Source organism: Pseudoliparis swirei, chromosome 8 (genome assembly GCF_029220125.1).
Source record: "Pseudoliparis swirei isolate HS2019 ecotype Mariana Trench chromosome 8, NWPU_hadal_v1, whole genome shotgun sequence".
NCBI lineage: Eukaryota > Metazoa > Chordata > Actinopteri > Perciformes > Liparidae > Pseudoliparis > Pseudoliparis swirei.
This window is the reverse complement of record NC_079395.1, coordinates 5,432,412-5,448,625: the sequence shown is the minus strand read 5'-3', so window position 1 is coordinate 5,448,625 and position 16,214 is coordinate 5,432,412. Positions and strand designations below refer to the sequence as shown.

General features: G+C 42.9%; 1 protein-coding gene across 1 annotated transcript; it reads left to right on the top strand.

The window, feature by feature from the left end:
- Nucleotides 1-15,493, top strand: rb1cc1 (RB1-inducible coiled-coil 1). The gene is given in 24 exon segments (XM_056421191.1): nt 1-280; nt 1,964-2,081; nt 2,176-2,302; nt 2,382-2,552; nt 2,691-2,893; nt 3,053-3,515; nt 3,636-3,806; nt 3,885-4,069; nt 4,993-5,179; nt 5,890-5,971; nt 6,058-6,122; nt 6,236-6,339; nt 6,693-6,819; nt 6,979-8,606; nt 8,608-8,883; nt 9,057-9,243; nt 10,336-10,444; nt 11,175-11,454; nt 12,703-12,754; nt 12,852-12,899; nt 13,628-13,686; nt 13,898-14,025; nt 14,267-14,337; nt 14,602-15,493. Coding segments are annotated over 23 exon segments (4,872 nt in total). The 5' UTR covers nt 1-280; nt 1,964-2,010; the 3' UTR covers nt 14,680-15,493.
- Nucleotides 15,494-16,214: the final 721 nt, after the last annotated feature.

Below are 16,214 nucleotides of genomic sequence, written 5' to 3'. Positions count from 1 at the left end.
TAACGACTCCTGAGATAAACAACTGGTGGTCTCGTCCGGCGTGTCACACCTTTACGGCTGGAGTGTGCCCAATATTAGACTTTTCTCTTTTTCCCCGCAGCAATATGTTTTAATATATTTGACCATGGTTCCCAGTTATCCCAGTGCAGTTCACGTTAGCTAGGTGGCTCGCTTAGCTAGCTCTATGTCTGCCAAGCTAAAAACTGGTTAGCTAGCTAGCTCGGTTGCTATTAGCTCGTCGAGGTGGAGACCAAGAACGGGGAGATGCGAGCGAAGTGAGGTGAGGCCAATGAATGCGTGTATTTTATTCATGCAATGTGGAGTATTGTCATTACACCAATATATGTCTGAGCAGGTGCCGCTGGCTTTTTTGGTGGGGGATAATCTCACGACGTTTGTCCAGTTCATCGACGTTAGAAACTGTCTTTCCAGGCAGCTGTGTTAGCTGAGAGTCAGTCAGCGGGTTGTTCTCGAGCAGCTAACTAGCTCGCGAGCAACTGCTGGTTGCCACTGTAACCATGACGAACTGGAGGCCTCGAGGGTTAAGTGCCCTCGGTTCGTTAACAGCACACAGCCGTGAGTCTTTCGGGAAACCCCGTATGATTCGAGGATCGCCAACGGTTATTAACGGCAATCAGCTAGCTTGACATCTCCCACAGTCCGTGGAAGAAACTTAACGCCGGCTGGTGAACATCAACACTTAACAGCTACGCTCGTGGTTTGTTAGCGTCGCTCTGTTTTATTATTTTAGTTTAGTTTAGTTTGATCAGCAAAATATACAAAAATCTAAATTCAGCAAAAGAAGAAAGTGGCTGACCGAAAGGGTCAAGGCTGAAGCTATCAAGCTTATAAATGCCCTAACCTGTAATTTCACGAAAAGACTTATTTCAGAGAACCATATACATATACCTATATACATATACACATGTACATGCAAATACATATACATACACTACCGTTCAAAAGTTTGGGGTCATCCAGACAATTTCGTGTCTTCTATGAAAACTCACTTTTATTTATCAAATGAATTGAAAATTGAATAGAAAATATAGTCAAGACATTGACAAGGTTAGAAATAATGATTAATATTTGAAGTATTAATTTTGTTCTTTAAACTTCAAGCTCAAAGGAAGGCCAGTTGTATAGCTTATATCACCAGCATAACTGTTTTCAGCTGTGCTAACATAATTGCATAAGGGTTTTCTAATCAGACATTAGTCTTCTAAGGCGATGAGCAAACACAATGTACCATTAGAACACTGGAGTGATAGTTGATGGAAATGGGCCTCTATACACCTCTGGAGATATTTCATTAGAAACCAGACGTTCCCACCTAGAATAGTCATTTACCACATTAACAATGTATAGTGTGTATTTTTGATTAATGTTATCTTTATTGAAAAAACAGTGCTTTTCTTTAAAAAAATAAAGACATTTCTAAGTTACCCTAAACTTTTGAACGGTAGTGTACATACATATTCACACACACATATATACATATCACACACCAAATGTCTTCCATTTGGTTCTTGATCTGATTTATCCAGATTAAAAACTCTCCACTTCTGTCTGTTTGGAAAGTTTGCCTTTATCTTACATCACACCAACATGTAATGTTGCATCTTGCATATTATTAAACCGCGTCCAGTAACCAATGAGGTGACTCCGTAATGAGATAGTTATACAGTAGAAGTTGCTTGTGCCTTACATGATGGGGTAGAAGAGGATGACATGTTTTCCTTTCGTTAAAGCCTGTTATAAAGGATCTAAAGATGCATACTTTAATAATAACACCCATTCATACGATTATACAAGTTTACCAAGTAGCTTCATTGTGTTGTGGTTTGAGTAAAAAGTCACATCCCCTCTCACAAGAACATTACATGTAATTATAATAAGGACATTTAATGAAATGTAAAGATGATCAACTACCTCGTGTTCATGTGTGTTGTTGTTTTCACAGGGTGGCCTTGAAGATAGGCAAACGCAAAGAACTCTGGGAGATTCAACATGAAGTTGTATGTGTTCCAGGTCAACAATGGCAGCACATTGACATTTGACACTGATCTTGCTGTACAAACGTAAGAAGCTGGCATTTGACCAATATTATTGAGACATAGTGGTCAGAATATCTTAGTTTCTTTGTGCTCTAAATGCATTATTCCTTTGTTTCAGTGTACTGGAGCTTAAACATGCCATCCAAGCCAAATACAAGATTGCAGTTCAACATCAAGTCCTTGTTGTCAATGGAGGAGAATGTATGGTTGCAGAGAGGCGTGTCTGCAGCTACAGTGCTGGCACTGTACGTTTTATGTTTCTTAAAGGGGTTACAGGTTGCATTTGTGACAAACCGTACTAATGTTTTTACGCTTGATCTTTAGGAAACCAACCCCATATTCCTGTTCAACAAAGAGATGATCTTGTGTGACCGGGATCCAACGATCCCCAAAACCACATTCTCGATTGAGAGTGAGATCCAGGTTAAAGTAGAGGAGTCTCTACTGATGCCAGCTGTCTTTCACACTGTTGCCTCGCGAACACAACTTGCTCTGGTAGTTATCTATATATTTTTTTCATTTTTAAAGCTGTCTGTCAAGTGTGCCTGTCATATGCACTATCTTTTATGAGATGTAATCTATTTACTATGGAATCATCCTAACTTGTCCCGACTGTATTTTCTGCCTCCACAGGAAATGTTTGAAGTTGCCAAGAAACTTTGCACTTTCTGCGAACGATTGGTTCACGATGAACACATGCAACACCAAGGCTGGGCTGCCATTATGGCTAATCTGGACGACTGCGCTTCATCTTATCAAAAGTTGCTCGTCAAATTTGACAGTTCATACTCAAACTATCAACATGACTTGGAGGAAATTAAGATCAAACTCTCAAAGTAAGTGCTGGCACAGAGAACATGTTTTTTTCATACATTCCTAAAGTTATCCCAATATTTTTTTAATTTAAATTAATCCAAGTTGTAATGTATTTATGCTCGGAAGAAAATCAGCCTGACGAACTTGATCTCTCATTGACTTTGTTTTACGATTTGCAGGTTAGGGACATCGGTCTCTGTAATGGCGAGGATACCTCTGCTGGAATGTTTGACAAGACACAGTTACAGAGAGAGCATGGATAAGTCGAGTTCAACCCCAGGGAAGGATTCAGATGGGACGGAAGAAGACAAATCCACAGACTCTGTGCGCTGCGCTACTGATGCTCAAAGGCCCGCCAAGTCACCAGCCTCCTCCGCTGCTTCGGGGACGGCCAGGTGTGAGCCACCTGGACACCAGGAAACCCCAAAAATGACTGACAGTAGTGGACTGAGAGCTGCACGACTTGATGATGATGACGACGAGGATGACGACGACGACGAAGATGACGACGATGATGATGATTCCCCAGAGTTCACCAACCCGTCCTGCTTCAATGTCACACTATTAGACTGGATCAATGTGCAAGACCGACCCAACGACGTGGAATCGGTTGTGAGGAAGTGCTTTGACTCCATCAATAGGGTTAGTCACAGATTATGTACGAATAGACAATGTCACGACAGTTTTCTAAATTTGCAGCGATGTCATGATTGTGGTGGCAAAAGGAATCACGAGTCTTTCTTGACATCTTGTTTCTTTCAGCTCGACCCTCGTATTATTCAACCCTTCCTCACAGACTGTCGTGACACAATTTCCAAGCTAGATAATCAAAACATGAAAGCCATCAAGGGGCTCGAGGACAGGTTGTATGCTCTCGACCAAATGATTGCAAGCTGTAAGAAGTTGGTGAATGAACAGAAAGAACTTGCTCAGGTACGTAAAGTAAGAGACAAACGGTATCAAGTTTCTGCCTCTATACGTAATTAAGTGCTCACTTATTATCGCCCGCAGGGATTTCTGGCCAATCAGAAGCGGGCTGAGAACCTGAAGGATACATCTGTTCTGCCTGATTTGTGTCTGAGTCACACCAACCAGCTGATGATCATGCTGAACAACCACAGGAAGCTGCTCGACATTAAAAAGAAGTGCACCACCGCCAAGCAAGAGCTCGCAAACAACCTTCAAGTCAGACTCAAGTGAGACTGAAAACCACTTCTTGTGTGTTTGTAGTGGCCATTTGTCCTTTAAAATCAAACAAAACTATAAATCAAACCGCCACTGATGCACCGTGGGTTTCGGAGTTGACGCAGGCAAAAGAAAGTAATGTCCATTTCCGTATGTTATTATTCTGATCATTTATTTCCTAAACCAACAAAAAAGAACAAACAAAATGTTGACACTTCCTCTCGGTGCTGTGGTAAAAAACATTGGCCACCCTGGTGCATGCTGGTCCTGTGCCTACCCACCTCTACATATAACCACAGGTGCCCAGTGTTACCCAATCAGTAAACTTAAAACTAAATATATTAAACTAAACTACAACTATCATAAGAAACAACAAACATATCAAAATATAACCTAAATAAGCAATAAATAATCAATATTACTTTACAATAAAACCTCAATACAAATGTCAAATTAAATAGCTCCAACAGTGTTTGTTAGACTTGTGGAATAGCTCACAGCTTTCTGCACACCGTGCTGTTGGCTTGTTTTGAGGCATACTGGTTTTAAACATAACAAAGAGAACTAGAATGGGCACTCGGTAGAGCGCACACCTTCGCATATCACAAGATTGGGCATTGAATTATGAACATTTTGGCATTAGTTGCATGCCAATTGGATAGAAATTGACCGCGCTATGGTAATAAGAAGATTTTGACCTTTTCATGACCTTGACCTTTGACCTGATCGATCCCAAAATCTAATCAAATGGTCCCCGGATAATAACCAATCATCCCACCAAATTTCATGCGATTCGGTTAAATACTTTTTTAGTTATGCGAGTAACACGCATACAAATAAATAAATACACGGCGATCAAAACATAACCTTCCACATTTTCAATGCGAAGGTTATCATCATGTCTGCAACTCTAACTGCATGTTTTTTTCATTAGATGGTGCTGCTACGTGATGCTTCATGCAGACCAGGACGGGGAGAAGCTTCAGGCTCTCCTCAGACTCCTGACGGAGCTCATAGAACGAGTGAGGGTGGTGGACGCCCTCAGCACTGTGCCCCAGATGTACTGCTTGGCGGTGGTGGAAGTCGTCCGGCGAAAAATGTTTATGCGCCACTACAGAGAGGTCAGTGCTCAATGCCGTTATTGGACAGTGATCGTTCTTTCAAACGCAGCGATTCAAAGAGGTGAGCTCTTTTGACTCTGTCGCTTTCTGCCGTATTTTAGCGCAGAGCACATCATGTTTCGCTCTAATTTGAAAAATGAACAGCCTATTATGTTGTTTGCTGTTGCCTCACAATTAAGTTTAATTAAAGCTTTTTTGTTGTCGTCTTTGTTTACTTATTTTCATATGTTGGAGGGTATACTTGTTTTTCAGTGGGCTTACTCTGCATTATTGGACATTCTTAAAGCAGTGAAAATGAGTGCCCGAGCTCTCAAAATAAACTGCCATTGCAGTCCTGTATCATTTCCTAAGAATAAAACTGTTCTTAATATATGGAACATTGTATTTATCAGACTCATGAGGGACAAGGAGGCTGTGTGCTTCGTGTGCATTACTGTAAGGCTAACACTTAACAGCCCTTTTTAAATCTCCTGCGTCTAATTAATCAACTGACGATGACTTCCGTCCTTCCTCATTGTGTAAATGCTCAGTAAGAGTTTGAAATAATCGGGAGCCAAGAATGGAATTGATTTTGCTCATATTTGGCGTTTTCTATTGAGCCGATTCTTTTCACTGTCGTCGATGATGCAACAGGAGGCCACTCCTGCTGCATCAAGTGGACATTGGTTATTACTTTGTTGTTGTAAAATTCCTAATGTCATTCTTTTCAGTGGGCCTACGCGCTCGTGAAGGACGGGAAACGGCTGTACGAGGTGGAGAAGTTCAAAAGGGAATCCTTCGGTAAACTCTTCAGTGAGTGTCTTTTGAAATCGGCTGATTGAAGTTGTCCCTGAAGAGCACGGATCAGGGTTTTGATCTATTTACTTTGGTCTTTTCAGGGAAGTCTTTCCTCAGAAATCGTCTGTTTAGAGGACTCGATTCATGGCCTCCAACATCATTTTGTGTAAGTTACGATTCATCAGCGTTTTGACCAAGTTGTTTTTTTCACATGTATATATTATTGCCACTGAGTTTTAAGGGGTCCCTTCTTGTGCTCTCTTTTATTATTGTTCATAGACACGGAAGCCCAGACGGTTTGACGACGAACTTCCAGACATCTCCCTGGATGACCTGCAGTACTTGAAATCGTGTTGTCCTCTCGAGGTGCAGCCCTTCCTGATGTAAGTCACTGTCCCCGGTTCCGGAAGAGGTTTTCACGCCACCAGAACCATCCTACGATACGGCTGAAAACATCCATTTGGAAGTTTGTGTCCATTTCTGAAGCAAATTAACAGAACGCAATTTGTAACACTTTTAATTGTGTTATAAATTATCATGTGTCTCACGAGTAATCAATCTGCTCTAAATGAAGTCATTATTCAGGGGTTGTTATTGATTGCGTTGGTGCTCGATCCTGTGGCAGGGATTTTGTTCTGACTCTTGCGGACCTCTGCCATAGATTCACAGTACCGAAAGAAAATCTCTGAATTCTGTCCTTAACGTAATTCCAAATTGATATAACATCTTTCTGCAGGCTTCCCACAATGTGTGACTTCGAGCCCTTAAATCGCCACGTAGAGACGCTTCACCGGCTGGTCCAAGCTGCACAGAGTGTGGATGAGATGTCTCAAACTATTACCGACCTGCTAAGTGAACAACGGGTAATAACCGCTTCATTAATGTTTGTGTTATGAAGCACAAATGGCGGATACGCTTGTTACCGGTTCAAAATACATAGTGTGATTTTGCTTTTCTCGTGTATTTAATGTGGAAAGTATTTCCCTTCTCTCCCGCTCCCTTCCTCTCTTTGGTCTTTGAAGATATCCTTCAGTCAGAGATCCAGCATGATGACCCCACAGTCCGGAAGCGGACCCGGGTCCACGACGCCGAGGTCCTCAAACACCCCGTGCTCCCTCAGCCTGCAGGGGCCCAGCTGCCAACCGCCGCTCGTTCCCGCCCCGGCACCGCTAGAGGACCTCTCCCCAGACAGCATCGACGCGCAAACGTTTGACTTTGAAACGATCGGCCACCCGAACATGGACCCGGTCCTGCAGCAGGGCTCCCTCGACTTGGATTCCCTCGCAGAGAGCCCTGAATCTGACTTCATGTCGGCCGTCAACGAGTTTGTGATCGAAGAGAACTTGACCTCTCCGAACCCCATCAGCGACCCCGTCAGCCCCGAGATGATGGTGGAGTCGCTGTATTCGTCGGTCATTAACGCGATCGACAACAAGCGCATGCAGGACACCACGATACTCGAGAGGGAGAACTCGAGGATCACCGGGCTCAAACAAGTGATCGACAAGTACCGATCTGCGGCAGAGGAGTCGCACTCCAACTTCAGAAGCGTGAAGGACGATCTCCATCACTTGAGAGGCGTGGTTTTAAAAGAACAACACGACTTTGGCTTTGTTTTGGGAAATCTGACCACAGAGGTGAGCGACGTTGTGGACGGCATCTGCCAAGCCCAGCAACTGGAACTGAAGGAGCAGCATCAAAGTGAACTCCTCTCGCTTCGGCAAGCGCTCGAGACGCAGGTCACGACGCTAACGGAGGAGAACCGAGTGAACCAGAATATCGTCCGAGACGTCCAGCGCGCGATGCTGGAGCTGGAGGGGCTGATGGAGCGCAAAGAGAAGGAACTCGCTCAGCTCGAGAATGCGAAAGAGCGCTGTGCCGTAACGCAGAGCAACCAGACGGAAAGGATCAAAACCCTGGAGCAGGCGGCGAGCGATCAAACCGAGGAGATCGAGACGCTCTCGACTTCGAGAGACGCCCTGACCGGCCAGCTGGAGAATCTCCACGTCGAGATGGAACGCGGCCGGCAGCAGATCCGGCAGGAGTTGGAGGACGCCGAGCGGTCTCACTTGAGGGAGACGGAGGAGAGGATGAATCGAGAGCACGCGGCGAAACTGGAGACCCTCGCCGAGGCGAGCCGGGAGGCTCTGGAACACCTGGCCGCCGGAAATAGCGCAACGTTAAGCGAGACGGCCGAACGCCACGCCGCCGCGCTTCGAGAGAAGGAAAAGCAAACGGAGGACTTGGAGGCTCGCGTCGCCGAGCTCGCGGAGCTCCGCTGCAAAGCGGAGGTGGAGTTGGCCTTCAAGGAGTCGGAGACGGAGGAGCTGAGGCTCGCGTTCGAGGAGGCCGAGGCGCAGCGGGCCGAGGCGGCGACCCGAGTCCTGAGCGAAGAGCTGGCCGATGTCAAAGAGCAGCTGCGCGTCAGGAACGAGGAGTACGAGGCGGACCTCGCGGAGCGGAGGAGCCTCGCGAGCCTCGAGAGGGACCGCCGCGTCTCTGAGCTGGCGGCCGCGCGCGAGGAGGAGGCGACCCTGTTGCGCAACGAGCTCATCGCCCTGCAGCGGCAGGTCCAGGAGGCCGATAAGAACCACGGCGAGCAGCAGCAGGCGCTGGAGCGGGCGTTCGAGCAGCGAGCGGCGGCGCTGAGCGAAGAGAGACGAGCGATCCGCGAGCTCCAAGGAACTGGAGCGAGAGTTGAGGACCGTCATCGGCGATTTGCAGGCAGACAACGACCTGCTCTCCGAGAAACTAGAGCAGGACCGACGAGCGACGGAGAGGGACTTGGGGAAAGAGTTGACCTCCAGAGCTGCGTCACCGGACGCTTTGAAAGAGTTGGAGCAGCAGAAGAAGAACACGGAGAAGAGACTGTCGGACAAGATCCGACACCTGGAGGACGAGCTTCACGGGAGGCAATCCTCCAGAAGGTAAATGTTTGAATCCTGAACCAAGTGAACCTGATTTGTAGTTCGTTTACATGGAATCTGTTCACATTCCAACGTAAATGACACAATGTAGACGTATTCGTTTCGTTTGTCTTTGCGTGGCCACGTTCTGCATTTCTATTGGCTGACTTCAAACCGGCTCGTGTGCCCCTCAGTGACTACGGGTTGCCGCTGCACGCGGAGGTGCGCGCCGACGCCGGCGCGCCGCTGTCTCTGGACTCGGCGCTGCAGGAGCGGATGCAGCAGGAGAGGGCGTGCCTGCACTCGCAGATGGACCTCCTGGAGAAGAAGAAGAACGAGGAGATGCAGAACCTCAGGACATCGCTCATCGCCGAGCAGCAGGTCGGTGCTTTGGGAACGGTTGCGTCTCGGAGCGATGGAAGGAGGCCGATAACCAAACCTTTCCCATAACAGGGTTCGTACGGTCATGGAAAACCTGGAAAAGTCATGGAATTTTAAAATGGTCTTTTCCAGGCCTGGAAAAGTCACGGAAAAAACTAAAATCATAAAAGTTTTGGAAAAGTCATGGAACTGTGTTATAATCACATGTTCATTGACGCCGAGTTTGAAATAATTAATATGTTTTTTTAAAGAAAGACGCTCAAAATATAAGCCGGCGTACGCTCTCGACACGCAACATTTTCTAAATTTTTCATGATTATATTGAGATTTCAGTTTGGTCATGGAAATTTGGTTTAAAGTCCTGGAAATCCATTGGTCAAAGTGTGTAAGAACCCTGCCTGAAAGACAATTTACTGAAGATCTCTGCCAGGATTTATGACGCCAATCTCCTATAATAATGGCAAACAGTTAATATACGCGGATGCTCACCTACTACTTACTTTGAGAAAGCTTACATTTTTAATCGATATTGACGCGTCGCTCTCTACAACAGATCAATGTTTCATTCTTCCCGTCTGTCTGGTCTCTTCACACCCAAAGATCCCCGAGGCACCGCAGAAAGATGTATTTACACATTACTTACTCGCTGCATTCAGTCACAAGTTTTGTCTTTTAATGTGATTTGTATATCTGTTATGGAGGTATTGAACCACACATAGTTTAAGCTAACAAGAAAAAACATATTACATAATCAAGCTGAACTTATTGTCATTTGAAACGTCGGTGGAGCTCACATCATTTCATTATGGCTTATTCAGTAACGGGTTATAATGATGAAGAGATAGGACATGGAACAATACAAGCAAGCAAAATCATGCAGAACATTAAAAATCAACAAAACAATTGCAACTCCCGGGCTGCAAGCGGATCTGCATTGTTAGAACTTAGCAATTAAAAGACATCCTCAACCAATCGTGTGTGTGTGTGTGTGTGTGTGTGTGTGTGTGTATATATAAATTCCCTGTCGTGACCAACATGGCTGCTGACCTTGTTAAAACGCAACATGTTTTTTTCTTAATATGGTTTCTCTAGACTAATTTCAACACCGTTCTAACCCGAGAGAAGATGAAGAAAGAACAGATCATCAACGAGCTGACGGAGAAGTGGCGGACAGTCACCCAGCAGCAGGAGAAGGACAAAGGTAAAGGCCGTACAGGAAGAGCGTCACACTAATCTAAAACATATCTAATAAAATGTGGATTACAAGATAAAGTCATATTGTTGATAGCAGGGTTCGTACGGTCATGGAAAACCTGGAAAAGTCATGGAATTTTAAAATGGTCATTTCCAGGCCTGGAAAGGTCATGGAAAAAACTTAAATCATAAAAGTTTTAAAGAAAGACGCTCAAAATATAAGCCGGCGTACGCTCTCGATACGCAAAATCTTCTACATTTTTCATGTATATACCGAGATTTCAGTTTGGTCATGGAAATTTGGTTTAAAGTCCTGTAAAAGTCCTGTAAAAGTCCTGTAAAAGTCCTGGAAATCCACTGGTCAACATGTGTAAGAACCCTGTGATAGTGTACTTGATTTAGTGGTCAGGGTTCGTACGGTCATGGAAAACCTGGAAAAGTCTCAACCTAGATCTAAAGTCTAAAAATGTTTTTTTTCCAGGCCGAGAAAAGTCCTTGAAAAAAAATGGAAATTTGTTATATTCACATCTTTGATTAAAAGAATAAACATTTATATCAATATTTATTCTTTTAATCAAACTATTGTCTCATTCATTTGTGTTATTTCATCAAATGTTCGCTCATGGAAATTTGGTTTAAAATCATGGAGGAGTCTTTGGAAATGCCCCCCCCCGCCCCCCCCCGTGTGGTGTCATGTCATCGATCGCCGTCGGCTTATTGATCTGACCCGGTTGCAGCTCTGATCGAGACGCTCTCCGAGGACCGAGCGTGCGTCATGCAGGAGAAGAAGCACTTGGAAGAGGAGCTGAACCGCCTGCGCAGCGCCGCGCTGGTGTCGTCGGCCTTTTTCTCGCCTCACCCCTCCGGTCAGGAGGTCTCCGACGCCCGAGCTCTGCCCGTCGCCGGGGCCTTTTCCTCCGAGCCCGCGGCTGAAAGCCAGCGCCTGGCCTCTGTGTCGGCCATTCCCGAAGACGAGCTGGTGGATTCGGCCGTGGAGGCCAGCATGGTGACCGACCAGTAAGCATCTTCATCCCATCGCGTTTACACACAGTGTAGTTTCCCTTGCTTTTGAGGTTGACCCAGTATTATTACTGTGGATGAATACGTGACACGGAAGCCAGGTTTTTTTGTTACATTTTTACATTTTTTTTTTCTTTGGTGAAAGAGTTTCAACAGTTCAGAGAAAGGAAACTCTGTGTAGACGAGAAGTTTACAATCTTTCCTTCTTTTTTTATTTTCACCTTTGGACTTTGGTTTTTAATACACACACACACAGCTTTAATTTCCATCAAATCTAATCCGAGGTGAACGCCACTGACGAACAACAATGGGTACTCCTCTTCAGTCACGTTCTCATCTCATACTTTGCTGCCTCGTCATTTTGCTTGATCCACCAACTGAAAACAATAATTAGAAAATATCACTAGAGACATACTTTGTCTATTCAGAGGCTACGAATATATTATCTGAGTCATCACACTGTTGCTTTTGCAAGAAATGAGTTTATTAAGACCAAACTAATGATACCACATTTACATATACAGCTATTATATTTAACTTTTCTCATTAGGATTCAAGCTTAAAATAGATTCCTGTACTTTACTTACAATATTGTGTTGAATGTAATACTTATCACAGACAGTGTCACAAAGTGCAGTACAGTGTGAATTAAATCAATTTGGCAATAATAGGGGCCAAAACATGTCAACAGTTAAAAGAGCAAAGTACAATACACAGTAAAAGATGGTGCAATAAAATAAATAAACGGAGAAGATAAAAAGCAGGCCATAGAATATTTAAATTAACCAAACGCCAGTGTAAACACGTATGTTTTGAGATAGAGTTCAAATGATACTATTATGCTTGATAAAGAATGAGTAATACATAATAATGTTGTTATATACAGTTTATAGCAATATACTGTAGTATATAGCAAATGTGCAATAGTATTGAGCCTTTTGTTAAAGTTGCCAGCTGCTCACAGAAAGGGACTTTGCATTATTGAAGAAAGAAGAAGAAATTTAAAACGACGTCGTGGGAAATATCCCAAAGCTGGATGGACAGAAAGGACATTTTGAGGTGGAGAGCAGGCAGGCAGGCTAGGATCAGACACTGTAAGTTTTACATTCATCACTTTTTGTCGATCAAGAACTATTATAAATAGTTGCAAGACGAAAAATGTAAAAACAATTCACATGTTGATGAATTGAAATGTTCCATACAGTTCTTCAGAAGGTATTAATCCACAGTCTGACGTTCTTGCAGCGACGACGTCCTGATGTCCGAGGAGAGGCAGCGGATACTCCTTCTCGAGAGGGTAAATGAACACCGTGTTCCTCACGTTGCATTCCAGAGCTCACCGTGCCTTTTCTGGATGTTTCCGACCTGTTCAATCCATCCGATGTGTGTTTCAGACTCTACACATGAAGGAAGAGGAGAACAAGCGCCTCAGTCAAAGACTGGTCAGTTATTTACCGTTATCTTTACTGGCTATGTAGCACCTGCTCCACTAGGGGGCAGTAGCATCAAAGAGGACGATCCTGACCCAGGAGGCCAAAGAGCTCAGAAGAAAAAAAGATTTCTTTAACCCTCCTGTTAACTTTATATTTACTGACATATTTTACCCTCTGGGTCAATTTGACCCCAGCAATTAAAACCTCCAGAAAATTATTAGGATTAATATTGTTTCCCAAGTTTAAGTGTGAGGTACTTTATGTTTGTTTGTTGACTACCTAAATAGCCCTTTAAATATATAAAAAAGTTGATATTTCTTATATGTTTGACACAGTGAAAAACAGCCTGGGGTCAAATTGACCCCAAAGAACACCGACGTTAAACATTGAATGGGGTCAAATTGACCCTAAAGGTAACAGGAGGGTTAAGGAAGAGTGACACTGGAGTGAGCAGAGGGATGAATTTAAGTGGAATGCTCAAAAACTCCAAAAATTATATTCAAATAAAAAAAATGTAGTTTTGTGTGTTTAAAAAGAAATATCTCTCGATATATTGATTTACAAATATGATCACATTTAAATTATAGAGTATAATGCAATACATAGGTTATAAATGCTAATCCTAGTTACTAAGCCTCTTTCACGCAAAAGCCCAATAAGTGAAATGTCAGAATCATCAATAGCCGACGTCGGTCACCCTTCAGCGTGTAACGCTCTCCCGGTTCTCTCCCCTCTAGATGTCTCAGAGCATGTCGTCTGTGTCGTCACGGCACTCAGACAAAATCGCCATCAGAGAGTAAGTGGATGGTGGGGGGAAATGTAACACATGTCCCCTGCTGTATTTGTTTTGAGACCAAAGTCTGACCTTCATGACATGAAGTGTAATCACACACATTATTGTATAATTACATTCATTTGTTGTCTTTTTTCTCTCTTTTTTCTTTACCAGTTTGCAAAAGTCTTTTGTAATCAACCTATTGTCTTTTTTTTTTTTTTCCTTCTCCCAGTTTCCAGGTAGGCGATTTGGTTCTCATCATCCTGGATGAACGGCACGACAACTACGTGCTGTTCACCGTCGGGCCCACGCTCTACTTCCTGCACTCGGAGTCTCTCACCGAACTGGACCTCAAACCAGGTCAGCAGCTGGACTTTGGACATTTGTATTTCTCAATTCTCTGTCGTCAGCGTGATTTCACATGTACGGATCCTTCCGAAACTGTAGACGTGTTCTTAAAACGCGAGTTGATGCTTTTTTTTTTTGTTGCTACAATTTTCTTTATGAGCTTTATGTCACACACACACACACACATGTATATGTGGCTTACTGAGTGTTATATGACTGTTAGCTTAACAAGTCTGTTTTGTTTATTGTTCAGCAACGGGGACCTCAAGACGGCCGTGGGTGCTTGGAAAGGTGATGGAGAAGGAGTATTGCCAGGCAAAAAAGGTATTGAATATTCCAAAGGTTCTGAAGTGATTTTTAAAATGTGTATTTTTTTATGAATATGTAAGAATCAATAAACTTTCATAACTGAGGTGAAGACCTTGAAATCAAATTTTTTCTTTTTTTTGGTCAATTTCCACACATGGTTTGGATTTATTTTTTGTATATGTTGACTTGTCAGTGAAGCTATGATATTCTACTATATATATTATTATATTCACCTTTGCACGGATTGAACCATCTTCCTTCCCTTGTCTCCTTCCCTAGGCACAGAACCGGTTCAAGGTTCCTTTAGGAACCAAGTTCTACAGAGTGAAAGCTGTTCCATGGAACAGAAAAGTATAATAGCCAAGTAACGGAGCTGAAATGTATATTTATATCGCTTAATTTTTGAACAGGAACAGCATCACATCATAATTCATAACTTGAAAATCGAAAAGACCTTAAAAATGTAAAGAAATTAACAATAGTCATCATGCTATTTTTGGTTCAACATCCCACCTGCTACCACATTTTTTGTTTTCTTTTAAACCCAGATATGTTACTGTGGACCAAATGCAATTAACTTTCTTCGGGCATAGCTCTAAACACCGGCATTATTCTCTCTGACCTGTGTGTGTGTAAAATTGAACAAAATTTGGATGTAAAATATTAGTTCTCATTATCAGCATTTGTCCTTCTGTGGAAAAATACTGTGTCACTATCAACATAATTACAGACAAAAAAATCTACATGTATTCTAAATGTTTATGGAGGAATGTTCACGGCATGCATATTGATCTATTTTCTTTGCTTTACTTATCCAGATAAATGTTGTAGTTGGAAACGTAGTTAATGCTCCTCCTCGCGGCGCAGTGTGTGGCCCTCTGTACATTACGGCTTCTGGAAACAGTCGTCTTTGCAATCCTTGAAAATGCACTTTCAAAAACAAATGCTTTTGTTGATTTTGAAAAGGGAAGTTTAATCGAGCTGTCAAGAACGAAGTAAATATATCAACACAGACTTCTCACTATCATAGAATATCGATACGTAGAAAAGGAAAACGTGACCGTTTCATTATTGGACGACATTGTACATTACACATCGAATCACACATGTAACAATAAACGACTGTATTGTAAAAGATAGAGTTTTGAAACAATAAAGGATCGATCCCAAATATGCTCTGCTGTTTTTATTTTTGGCCCAGTATCGGTGCATATTTGAGAATATGTAATGTTGATAGAAAATGTACATGATGCTATTGAACCCATCCTTTTCTTTTTTTTTAGCAGACGTTTTTATCCAAAGCGACTTACAATAAGTGCGTCAACCTAGAGTACAAACTAAGAACAACAAGAATACAGAAAGTAACATTTCCTCAACAGTCAAACTACAAAAGTACCATAATAAGAGCCATTCAAGTGCCACTGAAGTGCTAATCTGTGTTTTAATCCAGATATAGTCGGAAAAGATGTGTTTTTAGTTTCCGGCGGAAGACGTCTTAATCATCCTTATAATCTTTAAGGGGTACAATGTTTTCCTGGATTAATGGGCCAAAATTAATCAACTGCCAGCAGACGTTTGCTCATTTTCACCAAGACCCTCTCCTGCTGAGATTTCTGCTTTAAGAGAAACCATTGTGTCCAAACTTGTTATTATAATAAGAATAAAATAAACACAGTGGTGACTTTTTGGACGTATGTGATAATAAAGCTTTTTCATGATGCTTTAAAAAAAAGAAGCTAAATTCAGGAGTCAATGTGGAATAGCACAGTCGAGTGTATTCATTTGATTTAGTGTTTTTTTCCTTTTGTGGAAACATGAATGTTGGCACGCGGCTGCAGGATAACAGACTTCAAAAAGGCTTCAAATCGTGGGCCCAAGAACGATGCGGCCCT